Here is a 17,057-nt window from a genome sequence, read left to right on the forward strand (position 1 = left end):
AAAAGTAGGCTACCATCCTAATACAGAGGAGTCCAGATGATTACAGTTGGAAAGAGATTGATTCAAAACCTATTCAGCAAATGAAATTATGCATTGACATCTGCTTCTTTGCATCTGTTGACAAAACCAAGACATTTATTTTGAAATCTCAAAACATTAAAACCAAACTAGAATGGATGTTTTGTTTGGGAAGCTTCCTTCTTTCTTTCCCTTTAGGAGAACTTTTATTATAGCTATATTTAATCCTTGTCAAAGATTCAGACTCTGTTAAACAATCCATCCCATTAATTCTGTCTGTCTGATGGATTGATGGTGGGCTCAGATATTCTAGATTAAGAAAGAAAAGTGTACTTTTGAGATGAGTAATTGCTTAATGAGTCTGCAGTAGTCTTTAGACCCAAGATGATCTGAGACCTTGTTTCACTCTCAGGTCAAAGAAAGGAGTACTTGATACAATGTATGAAGGAGGAGAGGTTCTCAAAATCTCACAATTTCAGTTTATAGTTTTCATGTAAATATTTTCCAAATTCTGACTTTAACACACCGTGTCCTTCTAGGTGTTTCTCCTCAGTTTGCCTTCTGCAGCACATGAAAGACAAGAGGTGATCTTTAACTCTTCTGGTAACCCAAGAACCAGATTCCTTCTTTGTCTCCTTTTCTCAGGATTAATTTTTCTGTATTCCCCTGGTAAACTCTGCTGTATGCTAAATCAGACTTAGGCTTCAGTTACCATGATTGGTGCTACTGTTAAGCTGTGACCTGCGTGGCAGCTTCCTTGGCCTGAAGACCTCACATAGCCACAGTGGTGAGGGGTGAAGGAGACTGTTCCACAGCACACTTCTCAATCCGTGAGGAAAAGCACTGAACAAGGCTTTTGCTTGCAAGGGAGGGAACAAGAGCCCTCTTAAATCACCTGTTGAACCAGCATCTGAACCACAGACCTTGTGAAGCCCACTGCTTTGTAAACACCAAAGGATATAGGGTTGCTACAAACTCACTGTGCTTGTTACGGGTGGTTCTACAAGCATATGTATTTCTAAAGGTGGGGAATTGAAAGACAGACAGGGCTTATCGGGTGTCCTGCATTTTTGGCTAGGGCTTGCAAGTCAGTAACCTTGCATCAGCTGGCCGCATCTCTTAGAAGTCCAGGAGGTTAGCTGAGCCTTCAGTCCATGGCAGAGGGCAGATAAAATGTGTCAGCTTTAGCACCCTTAGTTGATACTCAGTGTAAGTATGTTCTGCCCTGTATTTGCTGTGCTCTGATAGTGTTCACGCGGTCAGTTACTGAAGGTTAATGGATGTATATCACTAAGCCATAACACAACTGTTAGCTTTTTCGGGCAAAATACTCAGGTGTGGCTCCCAGTTAAGTTCTTCAGGCTTTAAATTATAGCCTGTCTTTAGAAACACAAATTCATCAGACTCAAGGACTTGAGTCTCTTTTGTGTGTATTTGTATTCAACCTTGAGGAGGAAAATAAGCAAGCCCTCAATTATACTGTCTAAAGTTTGCTAAAAGCTCATGCAGGAAATTAATTGAGTACATATGTACCTCTCATTAAAGCACAGCAACAGTTTGATATAGCATTAACTATTTTCTGATGTTTTTCTCTGGTGCTGAAGATGAATCACTGTGGTACTCAAGCCCCTGTCTGGTTGTCTCTGAGGGAGTCAGAATCCATGCCTGGACCCGGTGAGATCAAACAGTTAACAGCTTGTGCTACATGGCAGTTTTTCTTCAGCGCTTCAAAAGACTGCTGTCTTTTCCGAATCCCTGTCAGTGTGAGGAACTGTGGAAATTTCTTTGTCTACTTACTGCAGCCCACCCAAGGATGCATGGGGTATTGTGCAGAAGGTGAGAAAATGCATGCTCTAACTCAGCTAAGTGTGTGTGTTTATGAGTAAGTGTGTTTCTCTGATATTGGGCTGAGAGGAAATGTCTGGAAATACTTATACATGCTAAAATTTCTTGCAGTCCTTACTTTTAATACTGATACTATAGAAAAATAATTTGGTATGGTAAGGTGGGTTCGCACTACCCCTTTTTAACTTACATTTAGCACTCCAGTGTTGTTCAAAGCCCAGAAACTTAAGAATTGAAATCTTCCATATAATATAAGACACATCTAGAAGTCAAAACTCAGAGTATCTGCAATGGCACTCATACTCTGCAAATACCTGTTACTGAATATAAGTAAAGTTATGTATCAGAGTAAGAACTTGACCAAACTGTATTTTTATCAAATATTGTTTAGCATCATCAGGTATATTTTTCTTACTGTAAATCTTTTATCATCTTTCTGGAGAGTATACATGTTGTTGCTAGAAGAAAATTCAACACAGAAATGCTCTACTGATAAGTACTTTATTAGTACTATGAGAAGGAGCTGAAGTGGAGTCCTTTTGCAATGCCCTGTGTTGTCTTGGACCCTTGTGCTGCAAAAGTGCGTTGGTGTTCACAGCTCAAAACTTCAGTATTTAATTTTCATGCCAGATGTTTTAGATAACTTAAGGAAAGCATGGTTAAATCCTTACAGTTATAAATACTGTGAAATAGTGACAAATTAGTGTAGTCGGAAATTCTTATTAGCTTGTATAACACTGTTGTGAAAATACTAGCAGTATTTTTATGCATCATGTACTGTATTGCTCTAAATAATATTGTCTAGTACTGACAGCCTTCAAAAGTTTAATAGCAGACTATCAGTGGGTTTTCTGGTGCTTTATTGGCCCGTCACTATACCTTTAGGTCCAATTGTTAAGACATTATCCAAGGGTTTATTGACAGAAGAAAAATACAAAAAATGGGGCATTTCAGCATGCAAGTGACTGAAGCAGTGAAGAACTCCTGCACTACAGAACTTTGCATTTACTTCGGATGATGGCTTATGAAGAGGAAAGAGGATATAAAAACCATAGGCAGCCAGCTAGCAGATTTTTACTGCCTCAAAACAAAGTAGGCAAGAAACATAACTCTGGTTTAGCTCCGCTGAATACTGTAAATCTGAAACACATTTTGAGTTTAAAAGCCCTCTTTTAAGATGATGTTTTCATTCAAAGTGTGTTGTGCTCTTGTGCTGCTTTTTGTATCTAGGTTACCATCTGTACTGTGTTTTCTCTTTAACACTTGATAGCTGTAAACACTTGATGCAAATTTTCAAATAGTCTCTTTTCTACATGCTGAGGAAGTCAAATGTATCACTGAAATGTGGAACATCAAAATCTGCTCTTCATTCTTTTTGCTGAATGGGGTTTTCAGTGTTGCTGCTGCCCTTTTGACTTAGTTTGAGTGGAGTGACTAACCTCTTTCTACTCCTGTTACAAATGCACTGGTATTTTCATGTTTAATCAAAGTTTCACTTTTTTTTTTTTTAGAATGATATTCAAAGTACCAAACAATAACAGTGCACAAGCACTTTTTCTTAGGCCCCTGTAGGAAAGATGATTTTTTTTCAAAGCAGGTCTGCACTGAATTTGGCTGTCCAGGGTTGCAGTTATTGAATAAGCATTCAGATGTGGATTTGGGGAGACAAAATAAATATTAAAGAGAATAGTTTAATTCCTTTTTATTCACTAAGAACCGCTGTAAGTATTGGCTGGGTACATCTGCAGTAAAAGATATAGAGGTGGTACTATGTTCTGTATCCTTCCTCCTAGGTATAGCCAATCTACTTGTGATTTCCAACACAAGGCTTTGTACTGACTGGTACCATAATTATATATGGATTAGATTACAAGACTGCTTCTGTTCTGCTAATTTACACTTCCATTCGTGTCTTGTGATATTTGGTGTATTTTTAACATAGGGCATTAATTTAAAAGCATTGGTGTGCATACTCTGTATGTATGTGAATATACAATTTAAGAACAACCTGTAGTTCTTTCAGATGCAAAGCCACAGACCTGTGATCCTGAGGGAACGGAAGTTCAAGGCGTCTGTAGCAGTGAGTGTTTTGTTTTGATTTTCAAGTTCTTCTCTGCATCTATGACCCAATAATGTCAACATTTAGTCATATTCTGTCTTGAAGAAAAACATGTTCGTGTTATCAACAGTATTGCTCAGTCTGTTGCAAAATGAGCAATTTGGAGATGATTTCAGACCTTGGATTACAAAAATACTTTCTCAGTATAATGTTCAGAATAAGTACCAAAATATTAAGAGGTAATTTTAATAATACTGATTTATAGATACTTTGATTCATTGGAAGTCAAATATAAGATGAATCTACAAATCATAGTGTTGCTTATTCTGCTCCTTTTTTTTCTTCCCCCTCCCCTTTCTTCAGAAGTAGAGAAAATATTCTTCTGTCAGGCAAATTCGCTTGTATGTTGCTCTCTCCTGTGTGGTAAAATAATTAATTGTATTTTATTCCCTTGTTTTTGTTCGTTGTTTTTTCCCCCTCTTCAGCACCTTCCTATAGGCTAGAATATAACCAAAGGCTGATAAAGAATTTTTTGTCCTTTTAACAATTCATAAAAGGAACATACACATTTTCTCTGATTCTCTAAGTAATAACGTAATGTTTCCACATATGAAAAAAATAGTATTAGTGTATTAATTGGCAAAATACATGTAAATGTCATTTCATCCAATACTGTTTTTGCACAAACCACACTTCTGTTTGACTAGGTAACCTGGCTCCTTCATCATCTCCATCTGTGTCACCACCACTACCAGCCATTCCTGAAGTTGTAGCGGAGCTGATCGAAGGCAGCATTTACCTAAGGTGTACCTTTGGTGTTCCTTTTGCAAACAGCTCAGTCGGATTCATTGTCACTTGGTCAAGACTTTCTCCTGACGGTATCAAAGAAGAACTGAAACATGAAACTGCATTTCATACGTTCTCACTTCTAGAACTAGATGGGATAAACGTCAGACTTGGAGACAGAGTATGTTAAAATATAATCTCTTTGTATCTTTGTAAATATGGCTCAGTAGACATAAACAGTTGTTAGAAACAGAGTTCCAGCATGCTGCTGTATAATTTTCCTTGGCAGAAGCATACTGCCTCTCGTTGTTGTTTACACTAACAGTGCCCATATGAATGTGGAAATACCACAGAATATATCACTAATTCACTGCCGTTAAGGTTTTGAGACTGTCTCAGTACAGTATAGCATGCCTCCAAGAGATAAACGTTTATTCAAGTTGCATCTTCTTCACCCTCTACTGTGATTCTGTTTGATAGTGTAAATGAAGAGGATTTTTGGGTGCAACTGCATCAAAGTGGGAGGCTGTAAGAGCCACAGGTTGTGAGAAGCTGTGTTGTTGATTCATTAGACAGATATCTTTTCTCTGAATCAGTAATGAGCTGCTGCTTGATGGTTTTGTCTCTAGGATCGGATTTAAATGGTTTAATCTCTGCCATCAAAAGCAGTGGGAGTACCTGCATTACCTTCCGTGGTAGCAGAATCAAGACCTAGGCTCTCATGGTAACTTTAAGAAGCTTAAGCATTGGAAAGTCAATAAGCTTTCTACCTGCATATACCAAAATACAGGTTAATTTTTCCTGGCCAGAATAAAAACCCAAAAAGCACATGGTTGGTGTGTGTGTGCATGTGTGTTCAAGCCAAAGCCAGGCTGCTTGGACAACAATACAATTGCTAATCCTCAAAAATCCTGTGGGGACTTTGTGATTAGTTGCCTGACAGTGTTAGCTCAGTGACAGTCAAAAGGAAAGGCACAGTCTCAAACTACCTGCTGCTGCTATGAATCCTGGGTTTTCTCAGGATCGGAAATATTGCATGTGTGGTCAACACATCTAAAAAGGGACACAGCAAAATAAAAGAAAAAATGCAAAACCACAGTGTCTAGTAGCATGGAACTGGTTCAGTGGAGGGAAATCACAGCAAGTTCTTCAGCTTGAAAAAGATTGTCCAGGCCCATAACACTAGGAAAAAAGTATAGTAAGAAGAGGAGGAGGAGGGGATGGTTGTTTTGCATACATTTCATGGGCACTCAAGAAAATTAAAAGGCAAAAAATGTGAAATGGACAAAAAGAAGTAAACAACTTGTAATGAATTATAGAATGCATTTCCGCAAGATGGGCTCCACAAGGAATTTGTTAAATCTGTGGAGACTTAGGTGCTTGTTAAACATGCTGGTTTGTATGTGGCCTTTAGTTCAAGAAGTCTGCACTACTGGTGGAATATGCCAGGAAAAGGTCTTAGGATGCTCAACCTGTTTCTGTGTTTTTCTTAAGCAGCACCACTGGCAATTGGTAACTTCTGGTGCAAACAGAAGACTGGGTGTGATGAATCCATCAAACTGACCCATGGTGGCTGGGTTTTGTGTTCTTGTGACCACTTCATACCAAAAAACGTATTTTATGATGCTGGTTTTTCCCTTCAGGTCTATTGTAGCAGTTCTGCTTTTTTCATGGAGAAGCCGGATATACAAAGCTCTTCTGTTGAGAGCAAGGAATTTTTTGCTGGCATTAAGGTAATTTTGAAAGAAAATAATGTTTTAATTTATTGTACTAGGAATCTTTCCGAGTATTGCTACAGCAGTCAGTCCTCTGAATAGAAGGCACTCAAAATGTATTAATTGTGAATTAATAGAGCCTGTTGTTGGCTGTAGTGAACTTAAATTTGTCAAAAAGCAGAAGGGTCAAAGTTGTTTCTGTGCTGCCCATGTACTCAGGGTGCAGGAAGGCTGAATCGGCAACTCACACATGTAGTGAAAGCCTTGACTTCCAGCAGCTGGAGTAGACTCTGACACTATTTGTAAACTAGGAGGGCCACGCCTCAGACCTGAGCTCTGGCACACTGTTGTCCATTATGTTTAACTGCTGCTGCCTTTTCTGACATGATTTTGGCCTATGCCAGTGGGTTTTCCCAGCACACGGCTCGTGGGATAGCCCAGGTCAGGGCCTCTTCCCAGCTGTCCATGGGGGTAAGGGAAGGCTGAGGCCAACCTGGTCTGGGCTTAGAGAGGGAAACTGGGGCATGAGCCACTTGGTCAGAGGCCAAGCTTCAAACTCATTTTAATTCCTACTATGGCTGTAGCTACAGGACCCATTTGCTGGCTGGGAATGGGACCCCAGTCCCAGAAAGATACACTGCGTGTCATTACATGTTGGGAATAGTCCTGTTGACTTAAGGGTCTGCACTTCATAAAGTTAAGTCTGAGCTTATGTTTCTGCAGGATCAGGGCACAGATTTATCTCATGTAAGTGCAAGTCTGTAGTGCACACTGCGAAGTGTGAATGCATTATTTTTGTTTTCCTTTAAGTCTGTCTTCAGGATTTCACCCAATGTACAATGCTCAGTTGTAGGCCTCTGTTACTGATGGCTCATTGCATTTTTGATTATGCATCTATGGTGAGCTGTGATGGAGGTTTATGGAGAGGAATCCTGGGAGAAATACGGGGCTTCCAAATTCTTTTGGGATATTGTTGCCTGTAGGTAGCTTCCCCCTCCCTTCCCCCCAGACAATACACCAAACTGTTTGTATTTTAGCTTACAGAAATTACCCAGAGAATACATTTTTGTGGTATTAATGTGGTTTGCCAATTCCTTATCTTTCTAGCTAGCCTTTACTCTTGCCTTTACACTATCCTTGCCCCTTATTCCCACCTCTTCAAGACTCTTGCTGCTCCCCAGTGTGCTCCTCATCTGCTCCCCAGTATGCTGCTGCTCTTCAGACCATCTAAATAAGCCTGATCAAGTGCAGCAGCCATGCACCGTGCCATTCCATCTCTTTAGTTTTTTATACTGTACTCCAAGCTGGTTAGTAGGCAGTGCTGTAGTTTACTCTCAAAGCTTGCATTTTAAGTACAATTTCTTCTGTGCTAGATACATACAGAAACATATGATATATCAGAAGATGGGAAGGAATACAGACTGACAATAGAAAGTAGCATTCCTGTTCCTTGTCCTGAGTTTAGCCAGCTTGAAAGTGACTGCAAAATCTCACTAACATTAAATACTGTTGATGAAGGTAAGTAGTATCCTGATCTGTTGCATTTTGTATGTTTAATGTGTTTTTCTAAATATTCCCACTGGTCTCCTTGGAGAAGCTGTTACATTGCAAAATATTTTCTAAAATGTTAAAACAGAATATTCACAAGCTGTATATATGGCTGCTGAAAGTATGGAAGAATGTGTCCATAATCTATTCCTTGTTGAAGTTAGCACGTGTTTTTGGTAGCTATGGATATTGGAGCCATATTCTTTAAATTGAATAGACACAATACCGTAATACCTACAAAGTTCGTAATTCAGTTAATTTTGTTGACTTGTTTTGATGCAAGTATTGTATATGCAGTCGTGAAGTCCTCATTTTTTACTATTCTTACTGTTTTCTATAGTACTTCCTCAAGCACAAGTCCTGTGAACCCCAGGAGGAGCCTTGCCTATGCAGACAACCATTTTTATGTCACATTAGCAAGCCTATAATGATTTCCATTTCTCTATCAAACTGGAAAATTCAAAACCATTTTCTTGGGTGTGTGTATGAAGATGTAGAGAGGGGGTTTTGCATGACCAAACCCAAGAAAAATGCATAAATATTTTAATTTATGAAAATGTTTGTAAATAATTTATGTATCTGTCTTAACAGTAGTATACAAAATGTGACTTATTTAGAGGAAAACTCACTAATGATGTGTTTTCATTAAAACAGGTAAAGAGCAGTTAGGTTTAAACTTGGCTCTTTCTTCTTGTCATGTGGATCTTCTCCAGAAACCCTGCAATAATGGAATCTGTAGTCAAGCTGTAATTTATTTCACTGCTGTGACAGACTTTATGCAGGATGGAGACAGGATTACCAGAATTGCAGTCGAACCTATATCCAGTGAGAATTTCCTGTGGAATGGCTATGTTCCAGAAAGTACACAGGTTGAAAATCTTCATGTTAAGCTCTGTAAACTGGCCAGAAATGTGGCTGATGTTAATGAAGCTTCTATTTCAGTTGTGACTTGCTGACTCACACCAAGATTTTTAAGTGGTCAATTTTCTTTTGTTTTATTTTCATTAAAAAGCTGCGTTTTCATTTGAATTAATTTTTTTACATTTTAATACTGATATAACTACTCAGATTGATTAAAATATTAAAATTATATATAATATAATATATTTATTAGAATGTAAACTAGTATCATAAGATAAATAATGCACCTGAGTCTGTTTATTTCCTAATCTGACGTGGCTCACTATGTGCTTCTTTGTTTTGAAGATTACAGTAAAGGATCTGCCCACTGCCTACTGCTACTCATTTACTGACCCTCATATAATTACATTTGATGGAAGGTAATCACTGGATTGCTGCTCTTAATTTTAAGTGTGTTGGGATTTTCTGTGGGTGTTTTTTGCAGGGTTGTTTTATTTATTTTAAATCTGTGCTGGTGATACCCATTAGCTGTAGTTTTCTATAACTGCACTCGGTATTTTACATTTTTTCTCAGGCAATAAAGATAAATGTGCTTTAGTTAGTAAAAGCTTGCCAGTCATGATGATATTTGTAATATTTGTACTTCTAAATGCAAGTTTTGGCGTTGTGGCAAAAGAGTGAAGCAAATGGACTATTTTCCTTTTTAGAAGAGTATGCCAGGAGAGGAGTGGTTGCTGTACAGTCTGTTGACTATGAAATATAGAAATGTTATTAAATATGAACAATGATAAAATGATTGATTAAGCAAAACTCTTTTAATGCAAAGGTGTTTCCAACCTACAGCATAGTTTCTCTGTTTCTGGGTGTCAGTATCTGAATCCTTGTGAGGATCAAGTTGCTAGAAGCTATCTGCTGTCTGTGTAACATTGTGCTGAGCTCATTAATGGCGTTGAAAGCGACTTATTCACTGCTGCCACTTGCACATCACTAACCTTCTTTCTAAAGTGAAGACAGCTTCCCTGGCCACAGCTGGCATGTTCTTGGTATGCTTCTGTGTTTCAAAGTGTTTCTAATTCATGGAAGGTGTCAGAACAAACACAAGTTCCACACCTGGGACTTTTATATTCTCTGCTCAGCAGAAGCACATTTCTTTAAGTGGCAGGGTGAGAAGAAGAGGATAGGTTGCCTCCAAATAAGGATGTTCAGCCCACTACCCCACTTTTCTTCTGATCTTGATAACAAAAAGGAAAAGAAAACTTGTAATTCTTTCTCTGATAGCCCTGTGACTAGTAATGATAATGATAATGATAATAATAAATAATAATAATAATAATAAAGTTACTGGGGTTATCCTGAGATTGCAGTTCCACTTGCAGTGGAAATTATAGGCATGACTTCACTGGGCATTTTGACCATTGATACATTGTGATCAAGCTTTCTTATGAAGCAATGATTTACTGTGATGTGGTCTGGCTGGAAGCATGATGCTGCAGGGAAAGAACTTTCTTTTTAAGGATAAAGTCTGTTGCTACTTTATTTTACAAATTGAGGAAACAAATAGAAAAGTGTCCTGGTTTCAGCAGGGGTAGAGGTAACTGTCTTCCTAGTAGCTGGTACAGTGCTATGTTTTGAGTTCAGTATATGAAGAATGTTGATAACACTGATGTTTTCAGTTGCTGCTCAGTAGTGTTTAGACTAAAGTCAAGGATTTTTCAGCTTCTCATGCCCAGCCAGCGAGAAAGCTGGAGGGGCACAAGAAGTTGGCACAGGACACAGCCAGGGCACCTGACCCAAACTGGCCAACGGTGTATTCCATGCCATGGGATGTCCCATCTAGTTTAGGAACTGGGAAGTGGGGGCGGGAAATCGCTACTTGGGGACTGGCTGGGTGTCGGTCGGCGGGTGGTGAGCTATTGCCCTGCGCATCATTTGTACATTCCAATCCTTTCATTATTGCTGTTGTCATTTTATTAGTGTTATCATTATCATTATTAGTTTCTTCTTTTCTGTTCTATTAAACTGTTCTTGTCTCAACCCACGAGTTTTACTTCTTTTTCCCGATTTTCTCCCCCATCCCACTGGATGGGGGGGAGTGAGTGAGCGGCTGCTTGGTGCTTAGCTGCTGGCTGGGGTTAAACCATGATAAAAAGGAACTGTCCTTACTGAATCATGGGTAATCCTGTGCAGTCCCAGTAGGGTAGCCATCTGCAGTTTGTCTGCTGGTCCATTATACACAAAGCAAATCAGATTCTGCAATTAACTGTCAAATGCCATTTATAGCCAAGAGGCTGTTAAACTTCCATCAAAAGTTTGAGATTTTTTCCTCCCCTCCCCTCCCTTCCCCTCCCCTCCCCGTACTTAAGCAGTTTTCAGCAGCTGTCCCCCCACATGCACACTGCTGTACATCTTGTTGCTCTTGCTGCATCAGTGTACTACCATAGGAACACAGAGGTTGAGAAGTACTCTCCAGTTCTCTGTCATAAGCACTGTTAAAATGCCAAAGAATGGCAGTGGCTTCATGGTTTTGTTTCCATTCACAACCTTTGTCTACATATAATCCAGTCATGATCCATCTTTTAGTCCTTATTTTTCTGCTGTGAAACAGGTTTAGTTTTCTCAATTCAGAGCTACACAGAGGAAGATAAGACATTTTTTGTTCAGAAGAAGGTTGTGTGTTTGTTTGTGGGCTGTACTGTTTGGTTTTTCTGATGCAGGAAAATGAGTTGCAGTATCAAAGACCATCAAATGTCAGAAATCTCTTTTAAGATAAAGTTGCTGATCTGGTGATACAGTTATTTTATAACCAAAGTGATATCACATGCTATTCTTTTGATTCCAGACTCTATGACAATTTTAAAACCGGAACATTTGTTCTCTATAAGAGTACATCTCGAGATTTTGAAGTTCATGTTCGCCAGTGGGACTGTGGAAGTCTTCACTACCCAGCATCCTGTAACTGTGGCTTTGTTGCCAAAGAAGGAAGTGATATAATTGCATTTGACATGTGCAGTGGTCAGCTACGTGAGTCACAGCCACACTTATCTGTAATAAATAGAGACACAACAGGAAGCAATGTCAGAATCACTGAATCCTATCTGGGAAGAAAAGTAACAGTAAGTAGTAAATAATTGCTTGCAGATGTAATGGTTATCTCAGCAATTATTTTTACCAATTCACACCAACTTCAGAACTAAAACATGTTTTATTTTCTGTGGTTAAGCAATAGCATAATGTTTATTTTACAGCCGTAGTCCTTTGGCCAGTGTTTTGCTTGTAAGTGAAGGATGTTGTCCTCAAAAACAAGGATGTGTTAATGTGCATTCCTTTCTGGAACCATGTTGTCAATCACAGTGTACAACCCTTGTGTGGAAGGTGCAGTTTTCAGATTCAGATATGCACTTATTTAGCAGCCCTGATGTTCCAGAATGAGATCTCTGTGGGCTCTTTTTCACTCATGCCAGTGTCATATAGGAAGGCTGTGCATGCAGATAATTAAGTATGCCAAATGACATCCACAGAATTAGAAGTGTAGATGGTTTCTCTAGAGAATGTGGCCCTCAGATAAAACATTCATGTTTACTTTTGTAATTTCCTGTAGATTTTCTTTTGTAGATAGAGGTGCTGTAGGACTCCACTGAACTTCAAGTGAAGCAGAATGTGAAAATGAAGCCCTCAACTGCTCTTTAATCACTCTGTTGGTCTGGAAGGCAAGCCATAAAAACAGATACGCCTTTTCAACTTGGGTTTGGTTATCGGTATAAGACTATTTTAAATATTTAACTTTTATCTGAAGCACTTCATCTGAAGACCTCAGATATGAAATATTAAGATGACTAGGCAATAGAGAAATTAAAAGGACACTGAGGAACCAGAAAAATTAAGTCACTTGCTGAGATTTGTACAGCAAGTTAGTAATAGAAACAGCATTTAAACGTGCAGTGGATTTTGTTCTTGAGACTTCTAGTATTTCTTTCAAGAGATTGTAAAGTTGCCTAAATTAAATAGTAAATATTTGAGGCTATTCGGAGGTATCTAGAACAATGAGGATCAGCTTTGCCGGTAGAAAGTGACTCTATATTAATCTACTAACACAGGGAATCCTGTAGTTGACAACAAGTAAGTTGAGAAGGGTGCTGTCAAAAGAGTCTATTCATATTACCAGAATCATCCCTTTCCATATTCTATCATGTGAAGAGTGAGCAGCCTAGCTGATTTTTGATTCTCTGTGGTTTTGCCGTCACTGACCTTCCACAATATACCTGCTAATGATGAATGAAGTTTATGGACCTACAGTGCACCATCTAGCTGCCTGCTAAGGTTGAGATGTATAGCGTTTTATTTACAGGGCTTCACATGAAGAAGAAATAGTGAAATTTGTCTGATCCAGAATAGTTAGAGCAAGAGTTTAATGGGATGTCTTTATATTCCTGGCCTTTTCCAATTGTTCCTTGCCAACAAGCACACCTGATTTTATTAGGTAAAATAAAAATCATGTTTCTCATGATGATATCATCAATCTCTTTCTAGGTTTTGTTTTCTTCTGGAGCTTTCGTTCGTGCTGATGTGAGTGAATGGGGAATGAGCATAACACTTAGGGCACCCAGTTCAGATTACAGACATACAATGGGACTCTGTGGCACCTTTGACGGAAGTGCAGAGAATGACTATCACACTGCAAGTGGGGTGGAAATCCCAAACCATGCTAATGTTCCTTTTTCTTTTATTAAGGAATGGAGGTAACAAAATACTGTTTCAGTCAAATGTCATCATTTCTGGTTCAACCTTTCCTTCACACTCTTAAAAACTTGTCAAAATAATAATAATAAATCTTCCTAAGTTTTTAAGTTGATGTTAGAATGTCATCATTACATTCCATAATTAATTTCAGAGCAAATTGAAATTGAAGTGCCAAATTAATATTTAAGTGGTATGATATAAGATGAGTTTGAGTAGGTTTTGAATAAAGTATCAAGGTATACAGAAAATATCCACTCTTCTCAATTCTTGTATTATAAGTTACCCTCATGGTTTTGTGATTTAACTGGTCTTTAAATATAGCTGTATGCTGCAGATTCTGTGATCTATGCTGTAGAAGTATGAAACAACAACAAGCAAAACAAATGTTAAAGCTTTACTAAAACAATGAAAATAGTTCAGATACAGTTTCATCTTTTTCTTTCTTCTCTAGAATTTCACCAGGAGATAGCTTGTTTGACAAGACACCTGCTTCTTTAACATCATCTAGAAAAATAGTCTACTGCGACTGTGCACTTGAAAATACTAGATTATATCGATCAGTGAATAAACTAGAGACAGTTTCTCATTCAGAACTTCCTCTGTCTTGTAAAGAAAATGAAAATGGTAGATTTCTTTCTTTGATACCAGGACTGGATGTCACTGCTGAGTTTCTTGGTCCTGTCGATCTTGTCAGAGGCTTAAAGAAACGTTCGTCTGCACATAAGATGGATTCATCTACACTTCTGCAGAGGGAGGATAATCAAACCGAACTTCACAAAACATCACTAGTAAATACACATGTCTCTGCAGCCTCAGTGGGAAATACTGATGTAGGAAGAAAAGGAACTTCAAGCTCAGGCATTAGAAGAGATTCTCACCGTTACAGTAGTCATCTTCACGAAAGTCAGTCTGTTACAAGTAGGGGGAAGCGCCAAAATTATTATGAATACCATCCAGTTTTTCTGTTCCAAAGTCTTAGCCAAACAGACTTAGAGGGATATAGTTATTTTTTCCCAGAGGACCATGCCACTGACACAGACCAAAAGTTTCTTCCTTCTTGGCCCACACCTTCTGGCCTCACTGAATCTAGCACTTTGTTACTATGCCAGCAGGCAATAGCTAATTCCAGTATAGGAAGATCTTGTGGTGGCCTTCTTGGCCGGCGATTAGAGGATGCGATCAATATGTGTGTTAAAGATTTGCTGCTGAAAGATGACCTCAGTTGGGCAGAAGCTTCCTTAGCTCTTCTAGAGAATGAATGTGAGAAAAGAGTTTTAGAAGAAATAAATTACAACCAACAGGAACTTGAAGGGTCGGTTGAGAGCCTACTTATTGCATTAAAGTGTCCCAGTCTCTGCAGTGGTAACGGTGAATGTACAGAATGGGGCTGTGCATGTTTTCAAGGCTATAGCTCATATGACTGCAGCATACTGTCTGGTAAGTGGGGGGAAAAAAGAGATTTACTTAAATAATGTTCTCAATGTTTGTGCAACATACATTTTTTTTCTGCCTTTCTCTCTTGCTTTTGTATGCTGACAAGGGTTCCTTATGGTGGCCCTGTCCAGCAATTTAGTTCCAGTTTAATGCAGCCATAATTGTTTTCTATTCAGCTTTCTTGTTTCCAAAGGGCAAAACATGGGCTTAGTTTCTGATATGTCAGATTTAAAATATTTACCACTCAGCAAGTTTGCAGTCTACAACATTGCCCCAAGAGATTAGAAATGTTTCCATACTCTGACTTCTTCAGGGAAGATCTGCCACATGCATCCATTCCCTAATTTTTTATCGTCTATGTGGTCCTGTTTATTAACTGTAAGTAGGATGTTTTTCTCTTTGGTGATGTTACATCTCTGTAAGCTAACTATGTCAGAAGTGGTGGGAGCAGAATTGATGGTGAAGAAAAAGGTAGTAAAGCAAATAGAGCTGGACAGGGTTGGTTGTTTGGTTTTTTTAATAAATAAGGCATTCACTAAAAAATCAGTTAAGCAGGTACACTGGAAAAATACGAAAAGTACTAAAAAAATGAAAACCCTTTCAAAACAGAACCTGTTAATATTTTGTTTTGCAATGGTGTTTTTGTTTTAGTGACCCATTTAAAAGCAAATAGAGAAAAGAGGTAAGAGAATAATAAAAAGAAATATTTTATTCCTCTTGAAGTCAAATAGACTAGTTTTACTTCATAAAAACTATTTTGGAGTGTTCTAATCTTTGTCAGTTTATTTCCTGAAATAACTTCCACTTGAGATGTTTTTGTTTAGTCTTTAAACAAAAAATTCCCATTATAAATTATTGCACAACTGTAACCTTTCCAGTTCCTATTACTAGGGCCTGAGTTTCATTTAGATTTTATTCTGCAAGTGTGACGTAAAGAACCATAGATGAGAAAGCAAAACACATATTCACAAGTGCTTGTTATCAGATGAATGTTTTCTCTGCTTCATAATACACAAGTTCAAAGAGAAGACAGAAGCTTAGCTTTAAAGTTAAGGTTCATTTTAACAATAAAAAATGTTTCTGTTTATGCCTTTCTTCAGCTGGGTCCAGATTTCATTGTTTACATAGTTTTCTTAGCTGGTTAGAGAAATAAACATACTGCTTAATGTAAATGCATATGAACTAGTTAATATACTGACATTCATTGTCTAATCTCTACTTCAAAGACCAGGCTCCAGAAATTACAGAGCTGGAGAATGCTGGGCTGTGCAATATTCGACAGTATGACTGCACATCAGTAAGAGCTTTTGGACATGGCTTCAGGGAGTCATTGAATCTGAAATGTGAAATTATCAAATTACAGGTAGGTCTGCCTGAATAGTAACAATTACATTTTAAACTTCTCAGAAAACGAGGGAAAAAATGTCTAACATATTATTCATCGATGTGGGTACAACCCAATGCTTTAGTAGAAGCTAAAAGCAAAGGCACTGAGCACTTTGCAGCAGACACTCAAGTCTTTGCAAGATTGCCATTTCCTCCATGATAAGAGAAATACAAAACATAATGGGAATGTTCAGCAGCCGAGAGGGAGATAACAGCATATGGCAGCTATCCATCAGAAAAGGGCAAGGGCAGCCCTATTAGCAGCAACCAGTACATCATTGTTCGGTTTTTTAAGTGCTTATGGAGAGGAATTGAAGTACCAGTTCTTTGAAAAAGGACAGCAAGGTTAAAGACATCATTGCTAGATTTCTGTCTCAAATCTAATGCTTGAAGTAGCCCTTTTATAAACATAATAAATCTGTTATGAAAAAAGAAAGGCATTTTTGATGTGTTGTCCATTTCCCTGGAGTAGAATACCACAGCTATTTAGTGATGTATGTGAGCTCTATACCCCAGGTTTGAACAGGAGATTAAAAATGTTGCACTGTAAACTAAGAGGAATCTGTACAGAAGACTGTTGTTAGTCAGACCTAGAATTTGCTCAAGGCAAATTTACAAGAAGTTTGCAAGTGTTAGCTTGGAATAAACAGTTGGCAATCGCAAGTTTT

General features: G+C 38.3%; 1 protein-coding gene across 1 annotated transcript in view; it reads left to right on the top strand.

Moving 5' to 3' along the window:
• The window catches only part of VWDE (von Willebrand factor D and EGF domains), a 40,805-nt gene that overhangs the window by 6,465 nt on the left and 17,283 nt on the right, over nucleotides 1-17,057 (top strand). The window contains exons 3-13 of the mRNA XM_049798330.1: nucleotides 1,623-1,854; nucleotides 3,878-3,943; nucleotides 4,630-4,889; nucleotides 6,352-6,441; nucleotides 7,797-7,941; nucleotides 8,626-8,840; nucleotides 9,178-9,251; nucleotides 11,672-11,945; nucleotides 13,360-13,568; nucleotides 14,021-15,006; nucleotides 16,230-16,366. Of these exons, the coding sequence (XP_049654287.1) occupies nucleotides 1,623-1,854; nucleotides 3,878-3,943; nucleotides 4,630-4,889; nucleotides 6,352-6,441; nucleotides 7,797-7,941; nucleotides 8,626-8,840; nucleotides 9,178-9,251; nucleotides 11,672-11,945; nucleotides 13,360-13,568; nucleotides 14,021-15,006; nucleotides 16,230-16,366 (2,688 nt within the window). The remainder of the gene's footprint in view (nucleotides 1-1,622; nucleotides 1,855-3,877; nucleotides 3,944-4,629; nucleotides 4,890-6,351; nucleotides 6,442-7,796; nucleotides 7,942-8,625; nucleotides 8,841-9,177; nucleotides 9,252-11,671; nucleotides 11,946-13,359; nucleotides 13,569-14,020; nucleotides 15,007-16,229; nucleotides 16,367-17,057) is intronic.

The sequence above is a fragment of the Accipiter gentilis genome, chromosome 4 (assembly GCF_929443795.1).
Source record: "Accipiter gentilis chromosome 4, bAccGen1.1, whole genome shotgun sequence".
NCBI lineage: Eukaryota > Metazoa > Chordata > Aves > Accipitriformes > Accipitridae > Astur > Astur gentilis.